The 16,894-nt window shown below is 37.6% G+C and overlaps 1 protein-coding gene across 1 annotated transcript in view; it reads left to right on the plus strand.

Annotated features, from left to right (window-relative positions):
• DNAH14 (dynein axonemal heavy chain 14) overlaps window positions 1–16,894 on the plus strand; it is a 419,312-nt gene that overhangs the window by 144,359 nt on the left and 258,059 nt on the right. Inside the window, exons 26-28 of the mRNA XM_075542667.1 lie at window positions 4,943–5,196; window positions 12,916–13,147; window positions 13,919–13,972. Of these exons, the coding sequence (XP_075398782.1) occupies window positions 4,943–5,196; window positions 12,916–13,147; window positions 13,919–13,972 (540 nt within the window). The remainder of the gene's footprint in view (window positions 1–4,942; window positions 5,197–12,915; window positions 13,148–13,918; window positions 13,973–16,894) is intronic.

A 16,894-nucleotide genomic window follows, 5' to 3' on the forward strand; every position in this document is an offset into this window, starting at 1 on the left:
GGAAGATATGGATGCTACAGAAAATGTAGTGAATATGCTAAATGGTGCCTGCCTATCAGAAAGAATAATGTCTGGGGTCTTCTAGGATTGTCTTCAAACAAGCAGTCATCTAAGTGAGACATAAAGTAAATCCACGTGGAAGAAGCACACCAGTGCTATCCAAGGATTGCAAATAATATAATATAAATTCGGAGGAGGGAAAGGTATCATAACTTAAATTTTGAACTCCTGGTTTACAGAAGACTATGGATGACAGCGGAAACCCAAAATTCATTTACAGGATCTACACATAGATTAAGTCTCCTGTGTTTGTCCTCTGACCATAATTGAGGGATGGGAATAGCCTGTTTATCAAATAGAGAGTAGAGACAACCATCTCTAAATCCAAACTCCCTGCCATGAAGTCATTGCTGACTCATAGCAACCCCTTGTGGATTTCTGAGACTGTAGCTGTGGAGGGAGTAGAAAACCTAGTTAACTGCCAACCATAAGGATCACCTCCCAATAGTAGATGACAATAATATAACATCTAATTTGAGTGGTTAAAATGTGACATTATTTTATCTCATTTTTGAGACATCTAAAAGTACTATCAGTTTCAAAATAAATACATGAAAGAGAAATACATATAAAGGAAGCCTCTGGAGAATAACCCCTGAACACAGACCTCCTCACTTTTAGCAAGCATTGTTGTTTCATCTGTGTATCACAGGTTCTTAGAAAGCCTCCCTCCAATCCTGATGTTGAATATTTTTTTATATAATCCAATTTCTCTGATGACTTACCTCAACATCCCCAAACCATACTTGAATAATTCCTTGTTTTCACAACTACCTCTTCATTCATGTACAAGTTCCCATTGAGCACAATGAAATGTTCTGGAATTCCCATTCTTCTCAAGGCTATCCATAGTTTATTATGATCCACACAATCAAATGCCTTGACATATTCAATAAAACACAAATAAACACCATTCTGGTATTCTCTTTCAACCAAGATCCATCTGACATCAATGATATCCCTTTTTCCACATTCTCTTCTGAATCTAGTCTGAACCTTTGGCAGTTCCTTGTCAATGTACCGCTGCAAATGTTGTTGAATGATTGTCAGTAAAAATTTTACTTGCATGTTATATCAATTATATTGTTCTATAATGTAAGCATTCTGTTGGGTCACTTTTCTTTGGGATGGACACAAATATGGATTTTCCAGTCAGTTGGCCAACTACCTGTCTTCCAAATTTCCTGGCATAGATGATTGAGTGTTTCCAGTGCTTTTGACTAATGCTTTCAGTGGGGCTTCAATCCCATTGGCTCTTGCTCGTTTGTTAGCTCCTGAAATGGTTGAATATTGGCCAGTTCCTTTTGGGTACAGTGGCTTTATATTCTTTCCATCTTCTTTTGATGCTTATGGCATTATTCAATATTTTGCCTATAGTAACTTTCAATATTACAACTCAAGGCTTGAATTTGTTCTTAATTCTTTCAGTTTAACATAGGCTGAATGTGTTCATCCATTTTCTGTTTTCTAACTCTTGGTCTTTCCATATTTCATTATAATTTTTTAATATTTTTTCTAAAGCCGCTCTTTAAAATTTTCTACTCAGCTCTTTGGCTCCATTTTTTCTTCTTTTAAAAAAAATCATTCTTTGGGGGGCTCTTACAATTCTTATCACAATCTATACATACATCCATTATGACAAGCACATTTGTACATTTGTTGCCATCATCATTCTCAAAACATTTGCCTTCTACTTGAGCTCTTAATATCACCTCCTCATTTCCCCTTTCCCTCCCCACTATCGTTCCATGAACCCTTCATAATTCATAAATTATTATTTTGTCATATGTTACACTGTCTGATGTCTCCCCTCACCCACTTCTCTGTTGTCCATCCCCATAGAGGAGGTTATACATAGATGTAATAGGTTTTCCACCCCACCTTCCCTCCACCCTCTAGGCATCACTACTCTCACCACTGCTCCTGAAGTGGTCATCTGTCCTGGATTCCCTGTGTTTCCAGTTTCTTTCTGTACCAATATACATCCTCTGGTCTAGCCAGATTTGTAAGGTAGAATTGGGATCATGATAGTGGGTGGGAAGAAGCATTTAAGAACTAGAGGAAAGTTATATGTTTCATCATTGCTACCCTGCACCCTATCGGCTCATCTCCTCCCCACAACCCTTCAGTAAAGGGGTGTCCAGTTGCCTACCATTAGGCTTTGAGTCTCCACTCTGCACTCACTCTCATTTACAATGATAATGATTTTTTTGTTCTTTGATGTTGATACCTGATCCCTTCGACACCTCATGGTCGCACAGGCTGGTGTGCTTCTTCCATGTGGGCTTTGTTGCTTTAGATGGCCGCTTGTTAATCTTCAAGTCTTTAAGATCTTTCTTCTATTTGCTTTAGCTACTCTATGATTAAGTTTCAGAGTTTCTTCTGACATCCACTTTGATCTTTTCTTTATTTTCTGTCTTTTTAATGACCTTTTGCTTTTTTCATGAATAATGTTCTTGATGTCCTCCCATAGCTCATCAGATCTTCTGTCATTTGCGTTCAACATGTTGTATCTATTCTTGAGTTGTTCTCAAAATTCAGGTGGGATAGACTCATGTTTGTATTTGGTTCTCATGAACCAGGATCCCTGGCAGCATAGTGATTACATGTAGGGCTACTAACCATAAGATCAGCAGTTCAAAACCACCAGCCAGCTCCTCAGATGAAAGTCTGGGCTTTCTACATCTGAAAAGAGTTGCAGTCTTGGAAACTCATAGGCGCAGCTCTACCTCTTAGGGTCACTATGAGTCAGAATAAACTCATTGGCAGAGTTTGGGTTTTGATTTGGGTTCGTTTTAATTTTCCTCAACTTCAGACAACTTGTATCTAAGCAGTAGATATAAGACCAGCCACTGGTCTGGTTTTAGCTGATGATATTGAACTTCCCTGTGATCTCTTCCCACAGATGTAGTCAATTTGATTTGTGTATTCCTTCTGAAGTCTATGTTTGCATTGTCGAGAAATGTATTTTTTATGAACAAGTCATTGGTCTTGCAAAATTCTATCATGCAATCTCTAACGTCTTTTTTATCACTAAGACCATATTTTCCAATTACTATTCCTTCTTTGTTTCTAACTTTTGCCTTCCAATTACCAATAATTATCCATGTTTCTTGATTGCATGTTTGATGAGTTTCCAACTGAAGATGTTGGTAGAATCCTTCAATTTCTTTATCACTTGCTTTCATGTTCAGTGCATGAATTTGAATAATGGTTGTATTGATTGGATTTCCTTGAATTTGGATAGATATAATCTTATCAGCATTGCACTTCAGAATAGATCTTTACATGTCTCTTCTAACAATGAATGCAATACCATGCCTCGTGATTGTGTCATTCTTGACATAGTAAACCTTATGGTTTTCTGATTCAGAATGGCCAATGCCAGTCCCTTTCAGCTCACTGTGTCTAGCTATAGATCTTTAGGTCTTCCATTTCATTTTTAACAACTCTGATTTGCTTAGATTCATAGTTTTTACATCCCAAGGTCAGACTATTAATAGATTTTTAAGCTGTTTCTTCTTACTTTGAGTTTTCCCCATCATCACATGAAGATCCTGAAGACTTTGCTCCATCAAGTCACCATGGCCAACTCCAGTTTGAGAAAGCAGCTCCTCCTCTGTCACATTTCAAGTGCCTTCCGACCCAAGGAACCTATACTGTAGCACTATGTCTGACAATGTTCTACGTCCATTCATTGGGCCCTCAATATCTGACAGTGTTTCCATTCTGTGCTGATTTTCAGCAGCTGCTTCCTGTGAAGTGGGGAGCCAAGTCCTCTTTCACAGTCTGTTCTTTCCCTGGAGCGCTGTTGAAACCTGTACACTTTGCATAACCCTGCTGGCATTTGAAATACCAGTGACATAGATAGCTTCCATCATCACACCAATTTACAAGCCACCTCCATACAACAAACTGACAGACAAGTGGTGTTCTCTAAAAGTAGCCAATTTATATACATAAATAGATATTCATGAATAAAAAATTACAGTGGATGCCTAAGGAAAATTTTATTTTATCTTCATTATTAGGCATTACTGCTACATTGTTATATATTAAGCCTTTTCCATTTATCACAAATGCTGACTTTGTCTTATTCTCTAATTAGTATTGATGTTTATTGAATCACCACTTTACAAGAATGACAAACTGAGAGACAAGTGGTGGTCTGCAAATATACTGCTGTTTAAATACATCAATCCTTCTCCAATCCTCTTTATTCCCTGTGCATTTTCATAAACATATGAGGCCATTGTAAATGACCCCCACACCAGTTTATGTTAAATGCCTCAAATACCTGCTGACCACATGGTGAATGAATTGATAGGATTAGTGTATCTCTAAGTTTTTAGTCAGTAACATTCTGAATACAAAGTCACTATATATCCAAATCTAGTGTAAGCCAAGAATGGAATCTACCTCCTATACACATTTTACTCCTTATTTCTTTTCTATTTAATTTTTCTCCTTCAACCACTGCTCCTTTTGTCTTTCTCTCCATTCACTTCATATCTTCTTCCCTCTTCATCTTTACTTTCAACCACCTTCCTTTCAAACCTGTTCCTCGGTGTATTTTTTTCTTGATTGTTACAGTTCACAGATTATTATTTATACTTCTGTAGAATGAATTAGTTAATAATGTAAGATCCAGAAAGTATAAATATTGGTGATAACTATATCTCTTTTTAACTAATGAAGGTTCTCACAGATATGTATTAAGTTTCAATTTTTTACCCTCCAATGTATACAAATGTGTGGGCTCTCTCTCTCACATATAGGCAATTAAGCTCACACCTAAATGCACACCACATACATATCATGAAAACATGTTTTAGTTTTTTTTAATTGCTTTAATGATCATTTTTGTGTTTTTCCTTTTCAGAGCCAGATTATGTTTAATAATGATTGTATCAAAAGTTTTTTGAGTTCTAATCCGAGAGGAGACTTGGAGAAAGTTTGTGATGGTGTGATAGAGCATCTCAAGGAGGTTGCAGAGCTGGTTGTGTTGAATATTAATAACTTCCGAACAAAAGCCGTCCTGGGCTCATTACTCATCCTTTACGTTCACTGCAGAGACATAGTGAAAGATTTACTACTTAGAAATATCTTTAATGAAAAAGATTTTGAGTGGACAAGGTAGGTGCCTCTAAATACAAATACTAGATAGCAGATAATATTTCTTAGACACTTATCTTTCGATAAACTGATTCTTTGCTTCAAATTTTGTCCAACTCATTTAAATTTTCTGGTATTTACAGAAACTCTAAGCAAATGAAATTAATTTAAGTGCCATATTCCTTTACTTTCTTATTTGTCTTTGCTTCAGTCTCTCCATTTATTCTTAATTCTTGACTTACCTACAAAATTTCATGTCTGTATTTTCCCTTTGTTATGAAAGGAAAGGGATAGTCATTTTCTTTTTCAGAGGGACTGGTTGTTTTTTTTATTTCCAAAAAGATACTTGTCAATTTTCAATCTCAAAAGAGTTGTACTATTGGTTTCCCTCTCACCCATTTGGCCCCCCAAAACTGACCATACCAAAGGAGAGTGCATTTTCAACTAACCGGCTGCAGGATGTGTACCTAGCATCCCTCACAGAAACCTCCGCAAAATAGGGAGCTTGGAGGAAAGAGGGCTTTAAAACATCACACTTCCAGGGGGGTCACTTTCAATGGGTAAAGAGAGCAGCTCCTCCTCGAGCCTCCTCTTTCTCCTTCTTGCATGCTGAGAGTTCTGAAACAGACTGAGTTAGGGATCATGTTGAAGAGCATTTCCAACAATTCCTTAACTCCTACCTCCTACCCAGATCAGTTTTTAAATGGATGACAGACTAGAGCCCACAGGGATCAAGCATGGAATTCCTATAATAAATGTGAGATTATAAATTCTTGAATTCATCTTTTTCTAAACACTTTTCCTGGAAAATTTTTCATAGAAAAATAAGTATCTAACTTGCATCCATTAAGGTCTTTAATTCTCCAGAAAAGCTCATTTGTTAAGATGTTGTGTACTTAGCATAGATTTCTGTATTTTAAGTATGACAGTTTCCTTTAGACCTTTGGGAAAATATATCAGGAAGACACTTATTTGACAGAAACCCTGTTAAGTATATTTTACTTGAGTATTTTATATTTGAATGTATGCATATGCTAATTTGACTATCATAAACTTGTATATTTTCTCAAATGCCAAAGAATATGTACAGTGTTTATAGATTGTCAACCTGGAAAAAGTATAATGTGTCCTGGTAACTTTCTAGTGCCTTCCTTTAAAAGTAAAAATTAAATAAGAGTAGAGTATATAGAGAAAGGTAAAACAGGAAAAGAAAGATTTTAATACCACTCAGTAAAATGTGCTACAAGATATTTAAAATTTTTATGAAGAAATTACAGATATTTGCAACATCTATCAAACACCAAGCAATACCAGCTCAGCATATTTTAACTCTAGGTTATGCCTTACATCACTCAGTGGTTTGGCTTTGTAAAGGTAGGCTTCTGTCAGTTGCTCTGGCAAAAAGCAAATATCTCTTGTAATCAAATTAGTTTAGCAGTATCCAATCTGATTCTAAATGTTAACAAATTGTGCAGTGCACCTGAGGAAGTAACTGGTTTTTAAGGATAACAAATTTCTCTCTATCTGTATCATTTGTTTTTCAAATAACTTATTTCATTCAGAAAAAAAAATGCTTATCGAACTTTGGGACAGTCACTCAAAGGTGCAGTTGGGTATTTGTTGTGCCCCAGGGTCATTGCCACCACTCCTCTCTCCAATTATTCCACTGTGGTCACTGTGTTACTGTGCTGCTGGAGTTTTACAATTGTTATTTTAAATACGAGAGGCTTCTGAAAGTAAGTGGGAAATGGAATTAAAAGATAAAGGAATATTCCACAAGATTTTTGAAGCTGCCTCATACACTGGACAGGTTTCATTGGAGTTTCCAGACTAAAACAGACCAGGAAGTAGGAAAAGGCTGTCCCCTTCTGCAAAGTTGGCAACAGAAAGCATTATATGTAACAGTGAAACATTTTCTGATGTGTACTGCCAGCAGTTATACCCTCGGGTTGGAAGGGACGCAAAATCTAACTGGTGAACAATTGCCTCCTCAAAGTAGTCAACCTTAATGATGTAAATGAAGCAAAGCTTTAGAGACCTTCATTTGCTGAAAGAGAACCATGCAAAATAGAAGAAGGAGAAAACTACAAACATCATTAATAGTTGAAGTGTGGGCGGTATAAAATAGGAATCTATTATAATTGGAAGTTCCTAAACATTCAGATAAAGAGTGATATCACAGGCTGAACTCTGCTTGTCTATCAGTTGTGCTACGGTGACGCACATGTTGCTGTGATCCTGGAAGCTTTGACCCTGGTATTCCAAATACCATTAGGATCATCCATGGCGAAGAGGTTACCACAGAGCTTCCAAACTAAGATGGATAAGGAATAAGGAAGAGGCTGTCCACTGCTTTAAAAATTAGGCACTGAAAACCTTACACATAGCTAAGAATACTGTCCAAAATAGTGCTAGAAGAAGCCTCTCAGGTTGGCAGGCACTCAAAATATGACTGAGTAAGATCTGGCCCCTCGAGAGTTGGCCTTAATGACGCAAATGGAGAAAGCTTTCAAGACCTTCAGCTGACTGGTTGGAACATGCACTGTGCAATTATGAATCTGGGACAATTGAAATTTTTGCTTACAAATGAAATAAAGGTCAATATCATAGATGTTAATGAACTGAAATGGACTGGTCTTGGTCATTTTGAATCAGAAAACCATGTGGCTTTCTAAGCCAAGAAGGACAAATTTAAGAGGGGTTGTGTCAAATTCATCATCTAAAAGAACTCTCTTGAAGTACAGTGCTGTATATGATAGTTAAAATCCACACAACTTCAATTATCACTCAAAATTACATACCAACCCCTAATGCAGTGGTTCTCAACCTTCCTAATGCCATGACCCTTTAATATAGTTCCTCAGGTTGTGTGACCCCCAACCATAAAATTATTTTCGTTGCTACTTTATAACTGTCATTTTGCTACTGTTCTGAATCATAATGTAAATATCTGATATGCAGGATGTATTTCCATTGTTACAAATTGAACATAATTAAAGCATAGTGATTAATCACAAAACAATACATAATTATATGTTGTGAAATATTTATTTCTAATTATAAATAAATGAAATTTTGCCTTGAAGCATGGTGTAACATGGGTAACAGTCTTCATGCCGGGTACTCCTATGTGGGCGTATCTGCCTGTGGACGGACCTGCCTGGAGACGAATAGAGGAGCAGTGTCTCGGTTCCTAAGGCCACTGGAAATAAATGTTTTCAAATGGTCTTAGGTGACCCCTGTGAAAGGGTCATTCGACCCCCAGAGGGATCGTGACCCACAGGTTGATAACCACTGCACTAAAGCCAATAATGAGGAAATGGTAATATTCTACCAACTTCTTCAATTTGAAATTGATCACACATGCAATCAAGATGCATGGTGATTAGAATGTGAAAGCTTAAAAGTAAGAGGAAAATCTGGCCTTGGTGATAGAAACACAACAATAATGTCTTCATTGAAAATACCATTTTGGGGGACAATATTAACAGCAATTATACACATGGACCTGAACAGAGAAAATACACAGGAATCAAATTTACTATATCTGTGGGAAGAAAAAAAGGAGATGCTCAATTACAGCAGCCAAAACAATGCAGTGAACCAACTGTGGGACAGGTCATCAACTGCTCATCTCCAAGTCAGGCTGAAGCTGAAGACAATGAAAACAAGCGCATGAAAGCAAAAATACAACCTAGAGTGTGTCCCACCCGAATTTTGAGAATATCTCAAGAACAGAGTTGATACATATAAACTGATAACAGAAGATCCGACAAGTAGTGGGATGGTCTCAAGAATATTATACAAATTTTAAAAGGGCAAAGATTGAAAAATACATGATCATATCAACAGATGCAGAAAAGGCATTTTGACAATATCCCATACCCCATTTTTTTTATCAAAATGCTCAACAAAGTAGGATTAGAAGGGAAATTCCTCAACACAATAAAAGCCATCTATGAAAACCAACAGCCAATACCATGTCCAATGGGGGAAACTAGAAACATTTCCACTGAAAACAGAGACCACACAAGGATGTCCCCTATCACCATTCTTATTCAACATCATGCTGGAAGTCTTAGCTAGAGCCATCAGACAACAAAAAAGGAAGCAAAGGAATATGAGTAGGCAAAGAAGAAGTGAAACATTTTGATATTTACAGATGACATGATCCTACATATAGAAAGCCCAAAACTTTCCACCATATAGTTCATCCCTCAAGGCTCCCCTTACAGTAATATGATAGGTTTTGGTCTGAGAAACAAGGGTCTTCCCTTGGAAGAGATGATGCAGGAAATTTTCCCTGAGCACCACACCCCACGTGGAGAGCAAATGCTTTGAAAAGGATGAGGGCAATGAATGTACAAATGTGCTTTACCCAATTGATGTATGTGTAGATTGTGATAAGAGTTGTATAAGCCCCTAAGAAAACGATTTTAAAAAGAAAAAAAATTAATCTGTACAATGCAACAACTCATGCATGGATTGTTGCTCCAGTTGGACTACACTCACACAAACTCCTCAGATCAACAGTATCTTAAATTCTATCATTGTATAAATTATTGATGTTATTAATGCAATCACCTTATACCCCAAGGGAATGATTGACATGCTTTTCTTTTTTGTTTCTTTTCTCTTTTTTTTTAATGTTTTGTTTGTTTGTAGTTGTTGATCTTGTTGGTTCTGGTTTTGTTTATTGCTTTTGTTAAAATATGACCACCGAAGTAAACCAGTCATTCTAACCCAGGGACAAGCAGATGGATGTTGGGCTCCCACATAAGTCTAGCCCTCATCCAAGAACAGTGAGTTCTTATTAACAAGACCCTGCTCAAGACTTGCCTTCACAAAGAGGTCACTGAAGACAAGATCACTTGCTACAGCAAGTGTGCTAAAGAAAGCAGCTGGTGCCCAGCTCTCAACTGGAATAGTGTCTGGGGTCTTAAAAGCTTATATTCAAACAAACAGTTGTCTAAGTGAGGCATCAGCTAAATCCACAATGGGAAGAAGCACACTAGCCTGTGGGATCCAAAGATGACCATAACAAAATTAAAATAAAAGGAAAAGGATTAGAGCGTAAATTGTAAACACCCAGTTTGTAAAAGGCTGTGGAGGATGGTTGGAAACAAAAATCCATCTGCCGAGTGTCTGGTTGGACTGGGCCTCTGGCAGACCCCCTCTGGTCACAGGGAGGGACTCAAACAGCCTTACTATCAGACAGGGATTGTTGTTACCTTCATGATGGTGGCTGGAACCATGGGATACTATGCTACTTGGTCAGTTGACCTCTCTCTTGACCCAACCTGAGTTTTCTCTAGGCTCAAATATTTCTCAATTGTTCCAAGACAGAAATTTCTTCTCTGGGTTTTTAAATATTGTTAGTTTAAATATAGTCTTTATTTTTACCTTTATCTCATTATTATTACTGTTTTCTTTGTTCCCTTTTTTGTTTTTTATAATTCCTAGTTTAGTTCTCCTAGTTTAGGAAGCACAGAAGGAGAGGATGCATAGAGATGATATCTGATGCAATGGTTTATTGGGAACAGTGAGGGGGTGGAGGTGTGAAAGGGAGGGGAATTGGAAAGCAATCAGTGGATACAGGAGGGGAGGGAGCAAGCATTAGAAATGACTATAAATATGTATAAGCAACTCATTTTAGAAGAATTTTCACTTCACTACGGAAGTGTATGATATGTGAGTATTCCCTCAAGAAAACTACTTGAATAAAAGGAACCACCTATGGCTGTTGCCACTGGTGAAGGAGGAAGAGTTTCTGCTCAGTGAGCCTGGAGCGCATCTGGGGGAGTGGGACAATTCGGAGAGGGTTGGCAATACTCGTGGAGCAGCTGAAGAGTAACATCAATGGCACTAAAGTACACAGGTCGAAGTTGTTGAACTGGTGAGTTTTGTTCAGTATATTTTGCCCGTTTAAAAATACATGAATAACAGTGCGTACGGGGAAAAAGAAAATGTTCTAAAATTGACGTGGTAAAATTGTACCAACTCTTCTTGCTATGATTGAACTTTTCATTTGTACAGTCTGCAGCTGAAGTGCCACTAAAACTGTTTTAAAAATAAAAGAATATCATACCTGAAGAAAACCGAAGGACACTGAAGACAAGAAAGAAAGAACAGACCAAAAGTAATGTCAGAAGGGACCCGAAACTTGTTCTTGAATGTAAAATAGCTAAAATGAATGGAAGAAATGTTGACATATAAAAGCTGGACAGAAAATTTCAAAGGGCAGCTCGAGAAGACAAAGCAAACCATTATAAGGAAATGTGTAAAGACCTGGGGCTGAAAAAACAGAAGGGAAGAATGCGCTCAGCATATCTTAAGCTAAAAGAACCGCAGAGAAAAGTTCAAGCCTTAAATTGTGATATTTATGAATTCTATGAGCAAAATATTAAATGGTGATGGAAACATCCAAGGAAGATTAAAGGAATGCGCAGAATCATTGTACCAAAAAGAACTGGTCAACATTCAACTATTTCAAGAGTTGCCTTGTGACCAAGAACAGATAGTATTGAAGGAAGAAATTTGAGCTGCACTCAAGAGGCATTGTTGAAAAACAAGACTCCAGGAATTGATGGAATACCAATGCAAACATTTCAATAAAATGATGCAGCACTGGGAAAACTCACTAATCTCTGCCAAGAGACTTGGACAACAGCTACCTAGACAACTGACAGGCAGAGATACAGATGTCTGCCTATTCCGAAGGTGACCCAACTGAGAGAGACTAGTCTTCGGGAAAGAACTCCAAAGGTGTAATCTAGTCCAAAGCTTTTCTCAGGAGAGGAACGGAAAGAGCACAGAGAAAGACCCTCTAAAGGGTGAATTGACCCAGTGGCTGCAACAACGGGCTCAAACATAGCAATGACTGTGAGGATGGCACAGGACCAGAAGGGTTTCCTTCTGTTGCTGAGCCAACACGAACTGAATGGCACCCAACAAGAATAAAAGAGGCCACTATGGGGGGGGGGGGGGAGAAGGCATCACAACATGACAATGGTTAAGAACTGAGAAAGTTGTAAACTATTGTTTTAACTCAAAACCAAAATCCTTACTGTCAGATGCCAACTTGTGGGGATTCTATAGGACAGAGTAGAGCTGCCCCTGCGGGTTCCCAAAGCTGAAACTCTTTATGGCAGGAGAAAGCCTAGTCTCTCTCCCGTAGAATGGCTGGTGGCTTCAAATGCCTGTCCTTGACCATCATAGCCCTGTGCCTCAAGGGGGAGGATAATAGGAAAGCTAAAGCTCTACAAGCTGGTCTTCTCGTTGACTAATGACTTAGTCCTCAAATCATCAAGCAAATGCATATTCTGAAAAAATTTTTGATACTTAGGATAACTAACATTTCTTTTAAGTACCCTAAAATTAGGATTCTGGTGATAAGGAACATCTTCAAGCAACTTCCTATTGGAAGTGATAATAAATGCCACATTGGAAATAAAAACAAATTCTCTGTTTTGGCTGCTATCACATCAAAGGAATATTCGGGAAGACCACTTACCTTAAGGGAAAAAACACTCATAATTTTATCATCTTTGGTATTCTAATGTTTCATATTCAATTATGGTCACTGATAAATCCTGCATCTCTTTGTTTGATGTTAATGTTTTGATTTCGATTTGATTCTTCATCTACACTTCATGTAACTTTTTAATTAGATGTCTGCATGTGAGAAAATACCAAAAACAGGTTTCCCAAATAATGTGAACATTCAAATATTATTTTCAGACATTTGCAATATAAGTGGAATGAAAAGCTCAAGATATGCTATATATCGCAAGGAAATGCTAGCTTTACTTATGGCTATGAATACTTGGGCTGTTCCCCGAGACTGGTGATTACGCCGCTCACAGAGAGATGCTGGCTAACCCTCACGGGAGCGCTCCACTTGAATCTCGGGGGCTGCCCTGCAGGGCCAACGGGTACAGGAAAAACGGAAACTGTCAAAGATCTCGCAAAAGTAAGTGGGTTTTAATGTCCATAATAGAAACTTCTTTGATTTTCTTTTCCACAAAACCTTCAATATTATCTTAAATTTCATAGCATTTAACAAGCACGCCCATTAGTTTAATTAGTCAAATTTTGAATACCCCTTTGTACTGGGTCTTGGGAGCCCCGTAAGTCATGTAGTTTCTTAGAAACCCATTGTACTAACCTAGCAACAATAGGGTGAATCCTTTTAAGCCTAATACACAGACTTCTGGCTAGCATTTGTGATTAATAGGACTGTGTGTGTGAGGGAGAGAGAGAAATAAGCATGACTAAAATTTCTCCCTTATTAGTTGATTTGTATAAAACCATAACTTTAATGCTTCCTGTACTAATCAATTAAACTCTATTGATATATACATATTTATAATCTATTGAGTTTTGTGAATCTTGAAGTTTGTTATCTAGTTTATCTTTTTGTTTCAAAGAATTTATCAAAAGGTTAAAGACAGTCAACCATGGAAGGTTATGTTGTGTTCATCATTTAGAGGGTGACGTAGCCATTAAAAATTGTAATACTGAGCTATATTTTTTAATTGAAGGACACTTACAATGATAAATTGGACAAGCAAGTATAGGAATATTTTTATACAAAGAAGTTTATATAGCATCATGTTTATACAAAGAAATAAAGCATCTAAAACTAAAAACAAAAGAATAAAGACATTTCTCTTATAGATGTAAATTTATTATTTTGTGTTGTAGTTCAAGAAATACATTAAAATAATATTTTGTTTCCCAGGCCTTAGGAAAACATTGTGTGGTCTTCAACTGTTTTGACAATTTGGATTATAAGGTAAAATGTAATCATATGTATACATGAGGATGTTTACATTATAATAAAGATAATTTATTGATCAATTAATAAAAACATTAACTATTATTAACTAGAATATAGTATACTAGAATGTAAAAGAAAATTTTAAATTACAAGGGTTTTTGTTTTTAATTTTAGTTAGAATAAACTTCTCAGTATGAAAGTTTTCAAACTTGGTGCCAGTGAGACTCTTTTCAAACAAAATCTTAAATGAAACATGAATAACAGGACCTTGAAAAAGTTCATGGAAAAATGAAATATATATGTGTATATATATATATATATATATATATATATATATATATATATATATAGAGAGAGAGAGAGAGAGAGAGAGAGAGAGAGAGAGAGAGAGAGAGAGAGAGAGACTGACTTTCAGGTGAACAAATACACGCTTCCTTTAATCACAAAAATAATTTTAGAATATGTAACGTGGACAGCCATAATTGATGGTCTCGGTTCATGGTACTATTTATGTAGCTGCTTGTTTCCTCCCAAGTCCTTGATGTTCTTATTTTAAAATAGTAACCTGTTTTATATTTTTTGTTACTAAAAATTATCCCCAGACATTTTGCAAGTGTTAAGATGAGCGGAATGAAGTTGCCTATCGTCTCTCATGTTTTGCCCAACCAAAGGAACGATGCCAGATGGTTTGTCTATAAATCAAAGGTTGATGTTCAGAATGAAGGGGGGGAAGGTCCAAGGGACATATGGCAAAGTCGTAGCTGTGAATTTCTGGGGTAGACTACATATGCCTTTTATTTCCATCTGTTTCTCCTGTGTCTTCAGCTGCCGCACTTTACTAATCTAACAGTGAGGTAAACATTGGGTGGCTAATGGCAGAGTCAGTCATGACAGGCATAGCTGCTCCCCAGAAAAGAAATGAGGCTCCTGCAAATATGCCTGCGTCTCAGAAGGGCCACGCGGAGTCAAAATGGACGTAATAGCAGTGGATTTGAATTTGGAATTTTCAGGGGAGGTATTTTTTGGCCAATTTGGTACTTCTTCCTCTTTGCCTCTGTCACAGATTGTGTTTAAAAGAACTTATTGTTTGACTTTCCACTTAAAACAAACAAACTCGTGTCTGGTAAAGCAGGTGCCATGTCTGTATACACACTGTGCCTGGCACACTGGAGGTGCTCAATAAATAATTGTCAAGTTGGATGGAAGATGTATCCAAAGCTGGCTTCACCAAAATAGGAACACAATCTATAGATAACTTTTCCTGCCTTGGCTCTGGTAACCGAGTTCCCTGGAAATAATTGCATAAAGCTTCCTAATGACTTCTCATATTTATATCTTCTCCTTTATTAGTATGCTAACCTTTGGATGGCATACATTCTCATATTGTATTCAAGTTGACAGTTAACATTTTTTACCCCTTTATTCTGCCCCAGTGGTGGCTTTTTGCATTGCTTGACTTCAGCCCTAAGATCAAGCTTGGGTGTCTTCCAGACAACTTAAATTGAATGGGCACTCTGTTCAAAGGACGTCCTTGACTCTTGTCCTCTCTAACTTGGACTTGTTTCTTTTAATGAACCTAATATCTGTCCCATTCTTAACATCAGCTCCATCAAGTTCAAAACACTTTCGTAAGTGATGATACCAACCAGCCATTAAGTCTTCCCCTAATGGACTGAGGAATTTAATCATGCCAATTCAGTCTCTCTTTTATTTTTTTCAAATTATTGACTGAAGAAAATTGAGTGCCCTTTAAACTCTTTTTGAGATTTCGAAACAAAAAAGAAGTCAAAAGGAAAAAGACACACACAAAAGGAAAAGACTTGAGAAGGAGCCAGATCAGGACTGTGAAGGTGATGCCTATAGGTTTCCCGCCGAATCTCTCCCCCGATTGCCTTTGTTCTGGTGACATGAATGAGCATAATTGTAGCTGAGATGGCCTCTAGAGAAACATCCCTGCTGCTGTCTGATGTTCTTAAGGCGCTCGCATGATGAGGACCTGTTATGATTCTTTGGCCTTCTACAATGTCAGCGATCAAACTCCCTGGCTCACCCCGAAAGACGGTTGCCTCTTTTCTTGGCCCAGGGTGCTTTGTTTTGCTTGAACCACTTCTGCCTCTTGGGAGCCATTGCTTTGATTGTCCTTTGCCTTCAGGATCATAGGGTAAAGCCATGTTTTATCTCTGGTTACAATTCTTCCAAGAAATTCTTTAGGATCTTGATCCCATTTGTTTAAAATTTCTGTTGATAGTTTGGCTTTTCTCTGCAGCTTGTCTGGGCACATTTTGGGACCCATAAGCAGACATTTTGCTCAACTTTAATCTTCCAACCAGTGGGTACATGGAATCAGTTGAGAAGTCTGTGTTACAGGCTATTGTTGCTTATTTACTCAATGGCCCTCTTCAGTTTAGGGCACAACCAAGATTCATTCTTTCCTCGCAAATGTGCGTGAATTGTCTGCCATTGTCGCCTCCTTAAAATGAGCTGTCTATTTGTAGACTGCTGATTTCTTTGGGACTAATGTCCCCATGAACGTTTTGTGAGCCTCAATGATTTCACCATTCTTCTACTAAACTTCACCATAAATTTGATGTTTGCTTCATGTTTCAGTTCTTCCACGTTAGCAGAATTCATGTTGCTTGAGAGGGGCTCTTTGCAAACTGAAATCTTATCCTCCTTACTGCCTCAAACTAGAATTGTTCAGACAGGTTACCAAAAAATGCCATTGTTGTTAGGTGTTGTCGAGTCAATTTTGACTCATAACAGCGTAAAACAGAACAAGAGATTGCCTGGTCCTGAGCAATCTTCACAATTGTATTTTTGTTTGAGCCCATTGTTGCAACTACTCTGTCAATCCATCTCCTTAGGGGCCTTCCTGCCTTTCACTTATCCTCCACCTCACCAAGCACAAAGTCTCTTCAGGGACTGGTCTCTCATACC

The sequence above is a fragment of the Tenrec ecaudatus genome, chromosome 1 (assembly GCF_050624435.1).
Source record: "Tenrec ecaudatus isolate mTenEca1 chromosome 1, mTenEca1.hap1, whole genome shotgun sequence".
NCBI classification, from domain to species: Eukaryota; Metazoa; Chordata; class Mammalia; order Afrosoricida; family Tenrecidae; genus Tenrec; species Tenrec ecaudatus.